We start from the raw sequence: 19533 nt of genomic DNA, 5'->3' as shown, positions 1-19533 counted from the left end.
GGGTGTTGCGTTCGAGTTTCCAGTAAAATCGCAGCTCGTTCTTTTCTCACCACGGTCGTGAAGGTCTTAAGGAACTCGCTTTTGAATTGCGTCCAGTCGGTCAAGGCGCTCTCGTGGTTTTCAAACCAAGTTCGGGCTGCATCCTCCAAGTAAAAGAAAACATGCCGGAAGGTTTCTTCATCGTCCCACCTGTTGAAGATCCGCACGCGCTCCAGCTTCTCCAACCATTCCTCTGGATCTTCAGCGGGGGCTCCCCGGAACGATGGCGGTTCCCGGGGCTGCTGCAGCATGATTGGCGACGTTGTTTCTTGTACCATGGTGTTGGTTGCAGCGTTTCTTTTCTTGGGCCCTTCTGGCATCAAACCGAACTCGGGCGGTAAATCTTGCAGGCGGGGGCTGGCTCTTGTTGGACTGGCTTGGCGGCTTTTCGAGGTTGTAGTGGGCATGAAGGGTGCGTACCCCGCACCTCCACCAGATGTCACGAAGCCAAGGACGACGCAGTTGTCTTGCAGGAGAAACAAGTTTATTGGAGCGAACTTGTGCTCCCCTAACAACTCAAAAGAATACAGAGGCGGCGAAGCAGCGGTCAACAAAGTGACTTGCGTCAGCGAGCGTCGCAGAATCGAATGCTCCGGCGTCCGCACTGCAGGCTTTTTATCTTTCGGCGCGCGTGGTTCTCGAAACGTCGATTCACATCGAGAACATAGTAGATCCAAGAAGATTATTCTGGGCTGTTCACGTTAGATCGGAATGCTCTACCTATCACGACAGATAACACATGCGGCACAGAAAGAAAGAATGGAACACGCGCTTCCCTTGGCGCAGAGATAACACAGACCGGCGCAGCCGGGCGGTAAAAGCAAAACACAAATAAACAAACCCAATGTATGGTTCGCGGCAATATACGCTGTACAAGCCCGAAAAAAAATAACGGCTTGCCCACAAGAATTTACCGAATACACCCCCGTCCAGATCCGAAGTGTGAGCAGCGCAAGGGATAAAATTTGCTCACGGATTGTTTCTCTCTCTCTCTCTCTCTCTCTCTCTCTCTCTCTCTCTCTCTCTCTCTCTCTCTCTCTCTCTCTCTCTCTCTCTCTCTCTCTCTCTCTCTCTCTCTCTCTCTCTCTCTCTCTCTCTCTCTCTCTCTCTCTCTCTCTCTCTCTCTCTCTCTCTCTCTCTCACGAGCCTGCATGCCGGAGGACGCGACTTCGCATTGCGCGTACCGAACTGTTGGACCGTAGCTGCTCGAATCCCAGTCCGCCTGCTCTCTGTGTCTATCAGCTGGATCAGCTCCGTCGCTTTACGCGATGCATGGTTTTGAGCGAGCGCAACGTTTTTAACTCGGACTGAGGAACAGTGTCCTGACTTCAAAATTATGCACATTAGGCAACGAACAGAGCCTTTTGGAAGCATTAATTCATTAATGAACTGTCTGTTTCAATCAGGGGAAATCATTGATTGATTGATTGATTGATTGATTGATTGATTGATTGATTGATTGATTGTGGGGTACGTTTAACGCGCCGACGCAACGCAGGCGATGAGGCGCGCCGTAGTGGAGGGCTCCGGATTAATTTTGACCACCTGGGGATCTTTATCGTGCGCCGAAATCTTGTACACACGGGCGTTTTTGCTTTTCGCCTCCGTCAGAAAAGCGGCCGCCGCGGCCGGGAATCGAACCCGCGACCAATCAGGGGAAATCAGCAGAAGGCTTAACAAACCACGATGTCTACCATTTTTTCAAGCCCTCCGGGGGGCCCCTAAGCCAGGAGGGCCCGGTTCATTTAAACCATTTGAACCATTGATAGTCCGCCCTTGACTATGGCTGGTACACGGAAGACGTTGTTGGGTTCGCAACATAAAAATATGCGGAATTTCTGGAAAAACCGATAACAAATATGTTTGTTCGCGGTTGCATGTATAGTCGTCAACGGAAGAGCGCATGTTCTTCGCAAATGAAAACAGGTGCATGGTGATCAAGGGGCCTGCGAAACTCAATGCAAAACCGAAACCATGACCCCTTGGCGGCGCCAGAAAGGCAACTCAAATTCACGCCGCTCAGATTCTCTCTGAGTTTTCAAGTTTTCCCGATTGGGCAACTGACGATTGCACTGCAGCGCTCGCTTCTCGATTGGTGAGTGCAGGTCGCTCCGCCCAATTCCCCGCTGTTCACTTTGCCACCAGCGAATTCCATCCCAACTTCATGCTTTGCTTGGACTCGCATGCAGGGGACAATGTGCAGGCTTTCTGCAAGGGCTGACGACGCCTTATTCTGAACTGTGGCGGCATTGGTACAAGCTGTTTTTTTTTTTTTTTTACCATATTGGTTTTTTTTTTTTTTTTTTTTTTTTTGACGAACGGTGTCGAAGATCATTTTTTGGCAAGGACATTTGCCTAATAATTTGTTTCGCAGTGGCATTTGGGATTTGCAGAGATGAAGGGGAGACGGCGAGGTCACAAAGGAGAGAAAAAATCAGATTTTCTCCGACGACTGAATAAAGTTATTTCCTCCTCTTCTGCTATTCCCAGCACTACGTATACGTCTTGAAGCATGGGGCCCACGGCAGTTGCAACCCAAATGCAACGGCACGCCCGTGGTCAACCGCCGTCGTCGATAGACGGAGGGGTGCACTAACTTGTTATTTTTCTGCATGCAGGAAAGTAAAGGGTTTGTCCATGAGCAATGCCTGACTGGTTAAGCGCTCCGACTATATTCTGTAGGCTAATTTCTCAGATATTTGGAAGCAGTTTTTGCAGTTTGTATATTATATCCATTTTTAGCTTACTATTGCTGTAGAGATGTGGCACTTAGCCCCCTCCCCCTCCTCCCATCTTGATATACAAAACGAAAAAAAAAAAAAATCGCCAGCTACTCTACTCTGTGAACGTGGATTACCAGCCAAGCTGTTTGGCACACGACGCAGAGGTGACAGAATTCTGGAGAAAGGCACGAACTCATTTACCGTGAACTAATTATGACAAGTAAATGAAACTCGGCGTTATGATAGGGTCGTCTTAGCGGCTGATTGTCATATAATTTTTGCGGGGAAAGCTTATTAAAAAGGAGTTACACAGCCGTTTTTTTGATATCTTGCTCCTGGAGTAGGTGACCATCTATTGGCAGCAGACGGGAATTCTGCAATGTTTACAACTTCCCTTCATGAATTAACTAATCATAATAAGTAAGTGAAGCTGGGTGTAATCATAAAGTCGTCTTAGATTCCAATTGTCCTTTAATCGTTTTTGGAAAAGTTTCGATAAAACAAGAGTTACAGCCGTTTTATATTCAGCATTCGCGATAAAGGCGGCTTTGCCACAAGGCGTTTTTGCTCGCGCGCGTGAAAGATCCGCTTTAAAACACTGGCCTCAGTGGAATCCTGCATCAGCTTCGTTTAGTCCAAGCGAGGAGGGGGTAAGGGTAATATTCCACCCGGGTTCATGTTTCGGACAATTTTAGTGCAGTAACCATTCGATTTCCCATTGAAAAGTTTTGCGACGATGGTCTCTATGGTGGTTAGAATATCCTGAATGACATTTGGTGGCATCCATAATTTTATATTGAAGGGGGGGGGGGAGGTGGAGGGGGATGAAAATCATTTTTTTTTTTCCCTTTAGGGGCAGTGTGAGTCGCCTGTTCATAATGAACCTTGAATCCGCGTAAGATCGGTGCATCGCTTGCTATGTGAAAATAATAATGGGTAAGCGTTCATTTGATGATAGACAGAGTGGCCTCATCCTTCTCTCAAAACCATTGGGAGTACACTATGCGGTACGTCAGAGATGAACGCCTTCATGAAAGCGAGAGGGAAAGCCCTGTCGGCTGCCCGCGAGCGGCGAGAGGGGAATGAGGCCAGCGGGCCAGGCGCAACTTTCACCGCGGCCGCTAGGCGCGCGGGTTTCGCTTCCACGATCATCGTCGTCGTTGGGCGAGCTGCCGAGTGACGTCAGTCGCATTTGGTTCGTGTTGGTTCTTGTGCGGCGCGGCATAAGCGTAGCAGTGGCGACGGTGCACGGTCAGGCAGGCGTCGTCCTTGCTTCAACGCGCGGTCAGTGGGGGCAGCGGTGCGTTGTCTCGCGGCCTCATTTATAGGACTGGTTTTTCTAGTGCCGGTGGGTTTTGGAGCATAGCTTGTTTTGTTTATCGACGTCTTGCCCGAGCTCCGTAGCAAGCAAGTGTGAGCCATGTGTCCCGTGGTTCTGCTAGCGCTTTTATTGAGCCTCCTTTTGCTCCTGCTCGAGGTTGTGGCCGCACTGTCCGTCGCCTTCAACCCTGCGCGCTTGGAGAAGCTGAAGCAGGGAGACCTGGCACGAGTGTCATTTTCTGCGCCCCCTTTGGAGCCACGGTTCTTCAACATCACGTCGGACAACCCGTATGTGGCGTCCGTGGCCGATCTAAATGTGACTGAAACGAACGGTTCTGTCAACGGGACGTTTAGTGTGAAGGCAAACTTTCTGGGTCACGCGAAAGTTCGCGTTGTGGCCAATGGAACTGCGTCCACCGAGTTCCTGCAGGTCAGCGTGGTGCGGAAGCAGAGCAAACTGTCGCTAGTTTTCACTGTGTCCGTGGCCGTGCTGGTCTCGCTCAACTACGTGAACATGGGCTGCGCTTTAGACATGCAAGTGGTCAAGGACGTGCTGCGGAGACCCGTGGGACCGGTGATTGGCTTCTTCAGCCAGTACCTCGCCATGCCCCTGGTGAGTGTCATTGCCCTAGATATGCTCGCAGTTCGAAAGTTGGCGGTGCCGGCCCGATTCATGTGGTGCTTACACGCACCAAGTGCGGCTGTCATGGTGTAGGGAGTGTTTGCGCTCTTCGCGCGTCCGTATTGACCTAAAGTGGTCGACCCTCGCGTGCCCGGCCGCCCGACTCGTCAAGCACGCGAGACTAGACCCCCCGAGGCCTTGACTGCAGCCGGACCTTGACGCCACCCCAGTTGTCCCGGAAACATGTTGCAAGAAATGCCGCAGACGGCAGCTGTCGTTTCGAGCGTCCAATGGCCTCTGTGTGCTTAATGCAAACCTGTTGCGTGGTTGCTGTCACTTTGCAAGCCGAATGGCTCCACAGGGTCGCTGACAATTTCCTTTGGCGCCTCGCATTCGCGTCCACGAGGAATGATTGCTTCCACGCCTGCAACCGTTCCGATGCAATGCAGGCTGGTGCATCGCGTCTCTCACGAATAAATACAGGTCCATAATTAATTACGTTAAATTAAAAACCGTAAAACCGTCGTTGCTTTATTTCCATTCTCGTACTGTAGTGTCACTGGCTGGCGGACTATGTAGAACGAACACACGAAGGGGTTCGTCTGTCCGTTGTACATTGACCGTTGCCTTTTTCACACTCGCAATGCAAAACAAATGTTTGCCATTACGAGGCCTCGTCTATTCAGTCAGCCTCAGCACAGCTACTTGGAAGTGACGCCTGGATGGACATTTTGATTGCACAAGATAAAAAAATGGGGCAAGTAGGGTTGATTGATGTAACCTGCAATGCCAGAAAGCAACTGCCGGGTGCAGGGCTCCAAAATTCTGGAATATATGTTCCTATAGCAACCAGTGAACCTCGGCGGTTAATTTTCTCAGCCTCCATCTGAAACTGGGGGCCCATATATTAGATCAATGTTAAGTCGCAACTTTATTAATGCTCCTTGGTTATTTTATTTCTCGCATCGAAAAAAAAAAAAACCATTACATAACAGAAAATTGTGTACGGGCATTTTTTTATAATGTAAGTGTTGTGTGTGTAGTGGTGCTGAGTTGAATGAGAGGCCACAGGTTAAGTTTCCGGCTCCAGTGGCCTTATTTCTGGTGTACCCATCACAGTGACTGAGCCATTGTGCTGTTGAGCACACGATCGATTTTCTGTACCGAAGACTGTGTTCTGTCCCTCAAGGAAGCAACGTTTAAATACATGTAAAAGACCTCTAGGTATTCTAAATTAATCCGCAGTCTTCTGCTGCAGTGGCCTGCGTGGTTTAAATTCTCCTTTGGCATGTAAAACTGAAATTTGATTACTCTTTAAAAAATCCTAGGTTGTAGGAATTAAACCTTAACTGCGAAACCCCAAGAAACGTCCACTCCTGCAAGATAACCAACCCTGTTTTTTTTGTGTGTGTGTGTGTGTGTTTGCCCCCCTTTTGCAAGCACCATGAACAACAGTTCTGGTTGGATGCTGAAAGGTGGCCCACCCCCTAGTTTTGCCACGTTTGGTCCATTTTTTTTTTCCGGCAGGCATCGGGACTTTACAGTAGTTTGTAATCTTTTATCACATTTCGGCAAATACGAAAAAACATGAATCCTGCAATGTTTCATCTGCATGTGTGAAAGGTTTTCATTGGGGTTTGCATCTTAAAAAGCAGCAGATTCCTGGCACCTGCTGCATGTCCCATGGGCACTCTGCCAGGCAGCGTCCATTTGGGAAGGTATTTTTGGCACAACCTTTGTTCAGCTTGCGTGGTAGCTAGAGAGCACTTGGGGTCATTTTTGTCCTTATACTAAGGGTAAAATCAACAAAATTTGAGGGCTGTGCGGTAGCAGCTGGTGAAATATTGTCGATGAATTACAAATTTTTTTGGACTCTGCGCTAATGCAGTAGAGCTTTTTTATTACGCATTTTTTTTTTAGCTGCTTGATCATGCTCTCGTGTGGCTTAAGGTACAAAAAAAAGTGTTTTGAGATCAGCAGATTAATTTCAGGAGTCCTTCTCGGGCATTAATATTCATTAGCAGTTCCCACATTGCACCCCACATTATTTTTAACTTTGCTCTTGAATGCTTCCGTGTCAAGCAACCCTTTTTTGTTTCGGCCTGCTTATGGAGTAATGCAAAAAAAAGAAATGGCCTATAACCAAGACTGCATAGCTCATGTTTTTTGCAGCAATAAAACTTATATTGGTGGCTGCTTATGGAGTAATGCAAAAAAGAAATTGCCTATAACCAAGACTGCATAGCTCATGTTTTTTGCAGCAATAAAACTTATATTGGTGGCCATTGAGCAAGTTGCCTTTTTTTCTTGTTTCATATGCATTGTAGCCATGCCACTTCTTTTTGCTTGGATACAAAATGGACCACCGAATTGTGTGACGTATCTGTATAGATATATGCCCCGTTTTGTCAATTAAATTTTCAACTGTCCCTTTGCTTATACTCGCATACTCTTGCCCATTCTTGGGTGATCCAATTTAACTGCATACAAGAGGAAATCCGATAATGCAGCTATGCCCAACCTCACGTTAATGTGTTGTGACATCACAATGTAGTATCCTTGATGGCCACTTAGCTGCTGTGGAATGGACTTCAAAATCCAAGTTAAGGAATTGGTTTTCATGTGCACACTTTTTTTGTATCAGCTTACTCCTACCCGTTTTATGTAGCTAACTTATTTCTTTCGTACTTCGCTGCCAACTGGGAATGATTGCTCTATATTTTACCCATTGTGAACACCTCTGACAGTTTCGTTGTGACCAATATTTTATCGCAAGCACAGCAGCTTCCAAAGGATCACAGACCAAATCGGGCATGCTACACACAGTTTTTATCCAGTTTTGGGTGGTATATTATTTAACGCGTGGTTTTCTTGAGTTTTGTTTCTCTAGACCGGAGTCACACAACTCAAAAACGGTGTGGGCCAAGAAAATTAAATCGGGTAGTTCAGCCACTACAGCATCATGAAAATTAATTGAATATCTGAAAAATAAGAGTAATAATAGAAATTTTAAAATAAAAAGCTTTTCGAAGGTAAGAGAGAAGTTGAAGAATACAGCCTCTCTGCCTGCTTAACTGAGTACGAGAAGCTCGAGCCATGAGTACTCTTCCCGGTCTGGCAGCGATTAGTTCATTTATTGCGCCATTGGCTTTTAGTGGACGAGAGAACAATTGGGCAGGAATTTTGAGTCGTTTAGCATAGCTTCATGTTTTCATTTTGTAACAATTAAGGGGGGTCCTGTTGCAGTCTAGACTTCAGCACCTCCGCTTGTATTGTATTTTCTGTGGTGACTGTCATATTTTTAGTGTGGAGCATTACTTGGCTCGCTGTGTGAAAACTCCGCTCCCACAGAAAGCCGTGGGAGGCAAACGGCGCATCGACCCATATTGTCTGGAACACAATCACTGGTGTGCCTAAGAAATACGACACGAAGAAAGCGAGTGTGTGCCACTCGACAGTGCCAAGGAGAGAAGCGATGGAAACAGCTGGGCAGCGAGAAGGGGCCCTAAACTTTGCAGTGTTTTGTCACAACACCAAACTCGGCTGCAAGTAATGCTCCACATTTACACAAATTGCTTAGGTGCCCCCATAGTTTCTTTTTAGCTTGTAGTACAAATGAAACATGAAGTTTGGGCTAATAAATAAGTGTATATTACGTGTGGTGACAACCTAGGTCAAGTCAAAGAGAAAAAATCAACGAAACGGGTGGAAACAGGCATATCCTGCCACAGTGTTGCAGCTTGCCCTTATTAGATAGCTTACAGCAATACTGTGATCAGACTTATGCTGTTGTTGAAACGCAGAGTCAAGCCAAACTTTATGTGTTTTGAACTACGTTAATTTTGTTTTTGCAAGGTTAGAAGGGGTTAAAGACAGACATGGTAACAAATATTAGGCCTCTTTTGTCATTTTGGACTTCTCAGAATGGCTCCAGAGCAGCTGAGTATTTTATTTGGCCATGGAATTTCTATTGTGAAAGCAGTTTTGGAACTGCTTAGGAACTGCACAAACTACTATGAGCAGGCAAATAAAAAATACCAGTTATAATCTTATTGCTGTGCAGTATCTTAATCTTGTGTTGAGGCACCTGAATGCAACTTTCTTTCTAGCGTTCACCATGCATGGCAGAAGTTTATGTAAAAGCTGATTGGAAGTAAACCGTACTGCTTGCACATTCTAAAAGAAACATCTGTTCTGAAACTTCTGCACTGAGTTTCTAAACTTGGTCTTGTACAAAATTCTGTATTTTGTAGAACTGTTAGGTGTACCTGCTACAATTGTAGAATGGTTGTGAAATCCAGGTGCCCATTCCGATATGGATGTTAATGAGGATTAGAGATCCATGATGTCCACGAGGCTGTAGGCTGTCCTCTGGCTACAAACAAAAAAGACTATTGATTATAGTGCAGCCAGGTTTCCTGATATTGAATCATGGAAGTGGACTGGGAGAGGGAAATTCCAGCTTTAATTGTTTGTTTCCCTGCAATTAAGGCATCTTTGGTCATCGAAAGAAAAACAGCGGGAGCTACTAATTGTGTGATCTTTCATTTAAAACAAGAAGTTACTCAGCTTTTCGTATGCCTTCAAGCTGTTCATTTACATCGAGTAACTTCTTTTTGATTTCTTCTCTCGTGGTTTTTTTTTGTTATATGTAAAAGGAGCCTTTCCTGTACTTCCACTCTCAAACTTTTGTGGCTTTCAAATAGTGAACGCGACAAAAAATTTTTCTGCTCCCCTTCGAAACCTGCCTGTGGGCTGCATGTTACGCACCCCTGCTTTTGACAGTAAGTTTTATTCAGTCTCTCCCTCTTTCATTTTATTTTTCCGGCTTAGGGATCAGTGTGCAAGCTTGTGTTATAATGAAAACAAAAAGAAACTCTACAATTTTTTTTTATGATAACAGACCCATTGCAAAAGTGCAATTGTGTGGCGACATACAAGAGTGGACAACTTAATCTTTTTTGTTTTTGTCACTCGTTTGTCCTCGCTGTCAGTCTTGCTCATGCACACAGCACACACATCATTTTCCTTCCTGCAGGTGGCATATGGGATGGCACAGTGGCTCTTCGAGGAGGCTTACCTGCAGCTTGGGCTTTTCACGTTTGGCTGTTCTCCTGGTGGAGGAGCTAGCAACATGTGGACGGTTCTCTTGGGTGGCAACCTAAACTTGAGCATCGCCATGACCTTCATCAGCACCATTGCATCGCTTGGTAGGTGTCTCATTTATTGCCTTCTGTGCGGGTCTAGTGGTGTTGCGCTGCCAAGCACAAGGTCACGGGCTCGATCCCTGGCAGTAGTGGCTTTTTCTGACAAGTGAAAATTCAAAATGCTTGAGTGTAAGGAACACCAGGTGGTTTAAAGTAGTCTCTGATCCTTCACCATGCCATGCCTCACAGGAAATGTGTTTAGGGGTGCTATTTTCACCATAAAAAAAAAAAAAAAGACAGCCAAGGTCCCTGGGAGGAGGGAAGAACAAGTTAGTCGCAGTTCAGCTCTCAAGTGAAAATTGAAAAACTGAGGGGGGGATGAGGGGGCAGGAGGAACATAACAAAGGTTGACGAAACCCCAAGTAATCAATTTCTGTTTACTTTTACTCTCATATTCTATCTAGGTCTGCCACTTTTTGTGTAGGGTGTGTGTGTGTGTGTGTGTTGTGGGGGGGGGGCATGAAGTTGAAGTCTTGCCAATCACAGGGGGAAGCTGACTGCAGAGGGGGTTTATACATGAAATTTCTTGAACTAGCACCTTACGCCCTTTTGTCATCCTAAGGCTACACTGCAATCCATCATGGGTGCACAGTGTAAGACAAGCCTACAAAGCACCACTGTACAAAGTAGTTGCCAAAAAACAATGGCAAGACTGGCATGGTGGATGGAGTGCGTGTTAAACATTATTCTAGGTCGTGACAACACTTGCATGGTTATTTCAAGTGTTTAGACAGTCAGTGACAAAAAACTGGCAAATACCATGGTTTTAGGGTGTAACTGGTTACCAGCAGTGTGTGCGCAAAACCCAGCTTGCTGGACAAAACAGGCCAGGTAGCAACCCTGCGTGTGTTTCTTAGGCACTTTAAACTGCTAAGTCTTGGTGTCTCATTATCATGCGGGTTAACTCTTGTTTTGTATCTAAAGCAAAGCAGTTCATGACACTGTCAACACTGGGGTGTCTTATGTAATATGGGTAGAATTTTTACAGCGGTATTTTTAAGCTACCCTTTGTGCTTCCTCTTGTAACTGTGTCCATCTGCCACAAAACTTTGACAAAAGCTGGCTGTGAACCAATGCTCCTGATTTGGCCACTGGTGTCTCGTTGGCTAAAGCATTGGCCCAAGGATGTGGGTTCGATGCCAGCCACGACGGACGTTTTTCTGATGGAGGTGAAGAATAAAAATGCTTGTCAAGATTTTGGCGCAAGTGAAAGATCCTTGGTTGGTCAAGATTAATCCAGAGCCCTCCACTAGGGCCTCATAGCCCAGGTGCAGCTTTGGTGCGTAAAATTGAAACTGTTTGTGCAAATGGTGATGTAATCTGCATGCCCCTGTCTATGCATTTGCAAGGGAATTGGCTCTCTCTGCCACGCAACCCCATGGAGCTTTGCAGACCACAGGGATGCTGTGAGGCTTGAAAAGTGTTCATTATGGATGAGGGGACATGCAAATCTTAAGTGGCGGACGGGATATCACAACTCAGGGGGGGGGGGCAATATGGTTTGAAGAAAATAATGGCACTCACATCACCTCCACTTCTGGTGACAATGTCACATGTGGCATCAATGCCAGTACAGTAAAACAGCAGTAGGCATGGAACTAGCTGATCATGAAAGGAGAAGAGAAAGCCTGTAAACATCTTGCATTCATGGCTGATTAAATACAGCATAAAGACCCTCTGGTCAATTTTGTCTTCGTAGGAGTGTGTCTGAAATATTTTTTTCCTTTTCCTTTCTCCCCCCTCCCCCACAGTCATTGGACTTTGATACCAGTGTAATTCAACATGAAATGTTCTCAGGCTAGCTGTCCAAGATTTTGTGGTCACGAAATGTGAAGCCTAAAAGAGGTGAAGCTAAGAGAGGAGGTTAGCTGGAAGAGAGGAGGACTAGCTGCGAATTGGCTGGCAGGTGAGAGAGGAGGGTAACATGCAGAGGTGAGGAGTTCCCGGGTAGAGAGGGTGCGGTTGATAGACGGTGGAAAGGAGGGTAAAAGTGCGTGTCATTGATTGTTTAGCTTAGGTTATGGAAGGTTGCAGGAGAAAGCCGAGGTTTCTAAATCAAGTTTCGCCTAAGCATTATGGTGAGAGAATGTTTTACGTGTGTGACACCCTTTTTTTGCTAATCGAGTTTGGCCGGCGGGCTCGTCTCATGCCCCCCCCCCCCCCCTCCACTGCAGGCACCATGCCCCTGTGGCTGTTCACGCTGGGGCGCAGCCTCTTCCAGGAGGCGTCTCTGCGCATCCCCTTCCGCAACATCTTCACCACGCTGGTGTCCATGACGCTGCCCCTGGGCGTGGGGCTGGCTCTGCAGCGCTGGCGGCCCAAGGTGGCCGAAGTGTGCAAGCGGCTGCTGGCGCCCGTCTCGGTGGCCATGATTGTGTACATCGTAGTGTTTGGCACCTACGCCAACCTCTACATGTTCCGCATCATGAGCTGGCAGGTGCTGGTGGCCGCCGCGTCCAACGTGTGGGTGGGCTTTGCCGTGGGCGCCCTGGCCACCCGCTTTGCCGGCCTGCCCTGGGCCGACGTGCTGGCGGTGTCCATTGAGACGGGTGTCCAGAACACGGGCATCGCCATCGTGCTGCTGGGCTTCTCGCTGCCCCAGCCCGAGGCGGACATTGCCTCGGTGGTGCCCGTGGCGGCCTCCATTGTGACGCCCGTGCCGCTGCTGCTCCTGCTGCTGGTGCAGAAGGTGTACGCCCGCTGCTGTCGCCGGGGCGACGCGGTGGCCAGCACCAAGGGGGTGGCCGCGTTTGCCGAGGTAGGGGCCTCGGGGGACACTGCGGAGGAGAAGCAGGCATTGACCGTCTGCAACGGAGCCCTGGCCAACGGCGCGCTCGGTGGCGGGAAGGCTGCGGAGGCCAGCTACGGTGACGAGCCTGACAAGCTGTGATGTGTTGGCGTGGTGTCGTCTGCTCATTGTAACTTGTGTGCCCTCCTTGCTTGGTCTCTGGGAAGCGGCTTCTCTTTATTTCCTCTCCTCCTTGTGAGCACATGGGTACTTACTGACAGCATATGCTCGCCCACACATTGCGCCTCAAGAGCCACCTGACGCAGGGGCTGTTGGGAAGAGCCTGGTTTTGCTCTTGCGAGTAAACGCCAACTAGAAGCTTGTATGCCCGGTTTTGTTTACACGAGCAGAAGGAAGTGCTCTTGCATTTGACCTTTATTTACATTCAAGCTTACGCTTACTCATAATGCTGCATTTAGCTCTGATATACATGCTACGCCAAATATATAGTTGCATCTACTTCCTGCACATATTCTGAGAATATTTGTATGTGAAATTTATGGCAAGTAGACTGTCCTTACCAATACGTTGTAACCATATACGACTTATTTCTGTGTAAATTCCATTTATTGAGGCGCGCAGAGTCCATTTGTTGTCAGAAGCAGTCAAGGTGTTAATATACGTTAGGAAAATCATTCACAGTCATTCCTGCTTCTGGTATGACATAGCGGGGCATTTAGTTTGGCTTCATTACCTTGAAGAGGCTTATGGTATGCAGAGGACACACTTAATGCAGTAAATTTGCTGATCTTGGTACAGTTGATGACACCCTTTAAACCAGGTACATAATACAGTCAAAGCACTTTACAGCGGATCTTCACGACCCAGCATACAATTTGCATCTCGAGTATACAGTGTCCAAAATAAAGGGATGATGGAGAGATTTATTGGTTTCTCAAAGATTTATCTGTTAAATATAAGGTGTGGTCATAAAATTTGTATATTTATGTAGAAAGGCTGACTTATCGTTATTCGGCAGAATCACTCCTCTTCCTCATATTCACCACTCAAGCCCATGCCCTCCTTTCACCAACTGACTAGCTGAAGAGGCCACCATTGTGGAACTCATCTTTTTGTGTTAAGGAATTTCTCTGTGTTAGAATGTGCTCTTCAATATGAGGAGGCAGAAGTAGTCATGAAATACCGAAGATAGGGCAAAATTTTGTTGTCATGAGAGGCCACATGTGACTGCCTGCTGGGCTCTTGTAAAGCAACTGCAGGCCCTTTCCAAATTTCCCAAAAGCACCCATCTTTGATGCTGTCTGGCAACTTTGTCGAGAACTTTGACAATGCACTGATAAGCCCTTGCCGCGCAGCCTCACTAGCGGTGACCCACTGGTCTGCCAGCAGTAGTCCCTCCACCGTTGATGTTCGTTATGGGCCCGTGAGCCTCCTGTGGCCACAAAGGGTCTTTCCACCATTTACTAACAGTCTCATAAGCTGGGGCCTCATCTGACTAGCGGAACAGCATGATCCAATATTCTCTTTCAAAATTGGAAAATGATACAAGTCAAACACGTGGACTTTCAATGCATACGCAGCACCATTATGTTTTCAGCACCCCTGTGGCAGCTTGTGGGTTTTCATTTTTATAGTGTGCCACATTTAAAGACATACATTCCTTTTGCAGTGAGCAATGTAGTTTAGTTCCTAGTTTGGAGGGGTGATAATACAAACAAACCATTATATTTCTGGCCTTCGTATTGGGGAGCACAAGTGCTTGATGAGGGATTTCTGGGGCTGCTTAAGGGAGCGAGCAGTAACTGTGCTGCCTTTTTAGTTGTTGTGGAGCTGAGTACAGCAACTATCTTCTAGCTGTGGAGAGAATTCTTTAATTAATAAGCAAAGTCAGCTACATTGGCTAAGTTACTTTGGGCAGACTCGGCATCATTTGTGGTTTGGCCTCTCGTGTGCTTCTGCATTGGACGCAGGATCCAAAGGAACTTTTACACTTGTCACAATGTCAAGAAAGCGTGCTGTTGAGCTAGTTGGTACATACCAGCGCAGAAAAGGCGAGCACGGTTGCAGATGAGACGGGCACTTGTCTCGTCTGCCACCGTCCTCGTCTTTTTTCGCTAAGCCTCCCATTCATCTTGTCACAATATTCTGATTCATAGACTTGCCCGTAATACCCTCTACAAAAATTGCTTAGTCACAAGAGGTGCTCCAGAGCAGTCGGGAGGCCAACATTATCACCAGGAGAAATTTGTTTTCAGCTTGCGACTTGTTAAACTGTATTTATGGCACATCAAAAGTGAACCTGGCTAATTAAATGTCGTGTGACTTAGCTTGGATTGTTGTCGATTTTATGCCATCGTTTTTACAACATTTCATGGCTCCTTCTCTATTTATTTATTGGCCTATTGAAAACTAATTTGTCCATTAAAAATTGGTGCCGCAAAATTCTCTTTACTCCTTTAAATATTAAATGTGCCCAAAATGACCCTGGTTTAGTTGACCGCTTTTTACAGCTGGGTCTGTTAAAACTAAATAATTTTGCTCTCTAAATGTGCATGAACCAAGCTAGAAGAAGTAATGTGGTAGCTTATATTTAGGTGTTGTAAAGAGTGCTGACTGTATTGTGTGTTCGGTGAACCTGCAAAAGATTACCATTGAGTATAAAAAAAGAAAGGCCGAAATTAAGGTGTACTGCTGACTTTCACAAGATGGTTAAGTTAGTCAAAACAAAACAGTCTCTGCTACTTTGCCCTTTCAGCCTGGGACTGTGTTGAAGTTTTTTTTTTCCTCTCAAAACAGCAAATGGCATTTATTTCAGTTGTAGTTAAGGAACCAACCACTGTGGCTATCTTTTGTTGTAGTTGCAATGAAAGGCACTTCAAAAACAACATAGGTGATTTTTAAGAAATGATTTGCTCATGCCTATACGTGCACCTCTGTCAAACGCCTTGGTCTCAGCTGGAAACTTATTCACCTTTCTGAAAATTAAAACCTATCATGGCACTTTTCTTGCCAAGTTTTATAACTTTCACCCAAATCTCATACATAGTATACTGTGATAGCCCATATAATTTGTTTGCTTCTTGGCTATGTAGTGTTTGTGTCTTTTGAAGGCAAAACCTAGAAATGCTTCAACCCTGATGCAGATTACTGAAGCGGTACTTAATTGCAGTGGTCTGCAACTGCCTGTCAGCGTGAAAAAACATTTTGCAGCAGGAAGCTCTTGAGCGAGGGGGAACGAAAACAACAGCATGGCTTCTTTTGCTTTTTTGCTTGCTTGCTTAGCTTGCATGGCTGGGACTAACACCACCTAACCACGGACGGCCATAGAAGCAGTTCTTGCCTTGTCTGATCTGTTTCCTAAATGTGCACTCTGGCAACCAATTTGCCAAATGGGGTGCAGTTGTTAGCAGTGGCACATGATTGTGATAAAAGCAATCGTCTTATTTTGTGGCCGTGATGAGTTATTTGTCCTGTGTGGTTTGTGTTTGTAATGTGTGCCTTGGCGACAAGTTGTCCACATGTGGTGAAATCGTCGATCAGTGGCAACCTTGCGATGAAAGCAGCGCTTGTTAATTAGCAAGCTCGTATACATATACGAGGGCTTGGATTAAATTGGACTGCCAGCGTCTTTTTGCAGGCTGTGGTAAAATGTTACATTCACTGCCGCCTTGCAACATCAGCCTCTCTGCAGGCTAGTTACCCTCATGTCTGAGGGGAATCACGTGTGATAAAGCAGATACGCCCTTTGTGTGCTATTGTGGAAAATGAAGCTATTTAGCATAACTGGGAATTTTATCCACCGACTGCCTTTTTCTCCAGAACCAGTACAGATAAGTGGGGGAAAAATTTCTTGTGTTTCTCATCACAAAGCAAATGTCTGCCTACCATGTAGTCCCTGTGCCTTGGCATTGTGCGGGAGTGTATGGGTGCCCACAAACCCACATACAAGATAAATACCTGAATCGAAGGTGTTAAAGGAACTCACTTCAGCTGCCACTCTTGTGTTCCGTAAGCTGATGTGAGCATCTGTATGTCACATAAAACCTTGAAATTAAGCTTTGCTGCTGTTCATCGTCGCTGAAGACAGGTGCAACGAATTTATTTCCCCCTTTTTTTTGTCAAACCTTTGTACCTTTGTTTTTGTTTCATCTTCAGGTGCGGTATGACAAGTTGGATGTGCCGCCACTGTCGGACTGATTTCGTGGAGCAGGGAACCACATGTGGGCTAAATGTTGTCCACTTTATGTTGCTGCAGGCTTGCTCGCTGTTTAATGCTCTGCCTATTATCTTCTTTCTCTCCAACTTTGCCCTTGTGGTGAAGTGTGCTTTTTTTCTTTGAACAAAAGTGTGATGTCATGCTTATGTGTGGTCTCTGTGTGTTTCTTGATTAAAAAAAAAGCTTTAAAGCCAAGCCAGCAAGGCCCACTGACCATTATGTGAATGCACCATTTGTGTGCTGATGCAAAGTGGTGGTGTTCTAACTCATCTGGCTTTCATTTTGTCCATATTGAATCTCTAGAGCACTCTTATTCTCTTATCAGTACAGTAGATTCTTGAATTTGGATATCTTTCTCCCGACATTGTGCTGTGTGCTCAATGTTCTACTAACAACCAGCTTTGTAATGCTTTGCTTTTGCATAACATTTTTACTGATGAGGCTTTAAAACAGTGGCTGCTGCTTGGCAGCTGGGGCTCTAAGTGCAGAGTTTTCATTGGTCTTTGGTGAGTTGCTTATGCAGTTGGTTTACTGTTTAAAGATGGGTGGTAGTGCCTGCGTTTTGCCTCGTAGAACGAACGCAACGAACCACCTAAGTAGCATGTTTGTTCGAGGTTGTTTTGCAGAAAGAGTGGTGCCTCAGAAAGGCTGAACAAGCTTCTAACTAACGGCTCTTTCTTGTTCTCTTGTCCGTTGTTCCTCTCGTGTGTGGCCCTGTCTGTGCTGTTGACTCTCCCAGGGACCATCGCGTGACTTGGCCACGCTGCACGTCCTAACAGTGGAGATAGCCGCTGGTCCTTGACAAGCAGCCGACTCTTCTGCTCTGTTGTCTACTGGAAGGAAGACGACTGACCCAGCTGCTAGTGGCCCATGTGTAGGCAAAGCCCAGCTGACCCCATCCGCTGTAGCCTTGTTTTGCCAGTCTTGTAACCCCGCCATGTTGTGCCCTTCTTAGCTGTATTCCTGTGATGTATTCACTTGTGGTTGTGGTTGTTAAGAGGAGAAAAAAAAATGTAGCTGTACTGTAATGCTGTGTTGTACTGCACCTTAAACATATTGAGGCTTGAAGAGAGGGGCCCATTTTGAACGCTTCACACTGGGCACGTGATATTTTCTCTATCATTGCCATTCAACGATTAGCTCTTCCATGTGTTGGGCCGTGTTGACAAAGGCAGTGGTCATTCTTGGAAGCCTCGGCTTTTGTCGACGAGACATTTGTGACGTATCTTTGCTTCCCTTGGCTGAAGCACATGTTATAGGTGCGCCATGTAGCAAAATCCGCAGAACAAAGCAGGGTTTATTGGTACAGTTGCGTGTGGTTGATGCTGTTAGAAAACCAAGGCAATGTAATTGACTCTTGTACGTGCAGGCTGGACATGTTGAGGTTGCAGCTTCTCAGCCTATGCTGAGAGCCTCTGAATGGGGCCTGTGTGTCTCTCCGATTGGTACTTAAATGTCCGGCTGGTGATCTTTTCTGGAACAGTGGTCAAGCAGTCCTGTTATAGGCAGAAGAGCAGAGCAAAAGGTATTTTTGATGTATCAATGCGACTAGACCAACCTTGTTGCACCATTGTAGCCCAAGGTTGAGAACAATTGTTTAGATGCATAGTTTTCTGTTATTTTATATAAAGAAATAAAATGGAATTTACAAGCAATTTTGTGGACTATTTATTTCAACCATTGTATACATGCCCCAGTGAGAAACAGTTGAATTTGAAAAGCATGCAAACATCTGGAACGGCAGGACAACAGGAATTTCATGTTTATGGGCGATTTGCGTTTGAAGCAGTCCTGGGCACCCTCACTTGTTCCATGCACTGCAGGGTATCCTCTGCATAACCGGAGCAGTTTTATGGGGCAACTTCTGAAAAATATGAATACGACTCCTTAAAAAAAAAAAAGTCTAGAAAAGGGAGGATAACAGTAGTACTTGGTGAACTTGCATTGACTAACAACATAAAATATAGCTTGCAGAAAGCCACCAGTGTTCCCAGGAGGGAACTTTCAGTTGGGACTGCTACGATTTGTTTTTACTCTGCTGCGCAGTTGAACTACCAAAATATGGGTAGGCAGCTGGCAAACTCGAATAAGCCAAGTTGTCCCTGGGAGGTAGAGGGGTTCACAATATTTTTAGAATTTATTAGTGCAATTGGCAGTGCTCGTGTATTTTTTTAAAGCGTATGCGCATCGTTTTTCTTTCAGTTATAATTACGACCAAGGTTTTTTTCACTAGCTTATGAAGAAAAGCTTGTCGTTTCTCAATGCATCTTTTGTCGCTCTTTATGGCCCTGGACAACCTGCATAAATTAATCCTCATTAACTGCTGGTGCAACTTCAGCATTCTGCAATAAACATTGTATGTGCGTTGTGTATGTTTCTTCAGTTTTAATGTTGCAAAGGTGATCTGTGAAGCAGTTGAAGGGTTGACTGCATTTTATTCAACCTTCAGTATTGCGAGCATTCTGTTTTCTTTGGTTGGTATGTCATTCGTTTCTTAAGGGTGTTAAAAGCGAAAATTGAATAGTGCCCCTCTTGGTAATCACTGTGCTGGCTCTGACCTGTCGTTTTTATGTTGTGTGAGTCTAATCAGGCAGTCTTGTGCACTGTGGTCATCTGCCAGGCAGTTGCGAGTAATTGCTTGTTTTGCACTCTTGAGC

General features: G+C 46.0%; 1 protein-coding gene across 5 annotated transcripts; it reads left to right on the top strand.

Moving 5' to 3' along the window:
* The first annotated feature begins 3952 nt into the window (after nucleotides 1-3952).
* LOC144155541 (ileal sodium/bile acid cotransporter-like) lies at nucleotides 3953-18531 on the top strand. Of its 5 annotated transcripts, none has more exons than XM_077687056.1 (4): nucleotides 3953-4695; nucleotides 9743-9914; nucleotides 12086-12669; nucleotides 17616-18531. In XM_077687056.1, the coding sequence occupies exons 1-4, from the start codon at nucleotides 4183-4185 to the stop codon at nucleotides 17676-17678; spliced, it is 1332 nt and encodes a 443-aa protein (XP_077543182.1). In that variant the 5' UTR covers nucleotides 3953-4182; the 3' UTR covers nucleotides 17679-18531. The 5 variants fall into 5 exon arrangements, with proteins under 5 accessions (XP_077543182.1, XP_077543183.1, XP_077543180.1 ...); XM_077687057.1 differs by having other exon boundaries at nucleotides 16816-18531; XM_077687054.1 differs by having other exon boundaries at nucleotides 12086-12778.
* The last annotated feature ends 1002 nt before the right edge of the window (nucleotides 18532-19533 follow it).

This window comes from Haemaphysalis longicornis, unplaced genomic scaffold (assembly GCF_048455015.1).
Source record: "Haemaphysalis longicornis isolate Haplotype H1 unplaced genomic scaffold, Haemaphysalis longicornis Haplotype H1 scaffold_1, whole genome shotgun sequence".
In the NCBI taxonomy this organism is placed as follows: Eukaryota; Metazoa; Arthropoda; class Arachnida; order Ixodida; family Ixodidae; genus Haemaphysalis; species Haemaphysalis longicornis.
The sequence above is the reverse complement of the archived record's forward strand: the minus strand, read 5'-3'. Positions and strand labels throughout refer to the sequence as shown.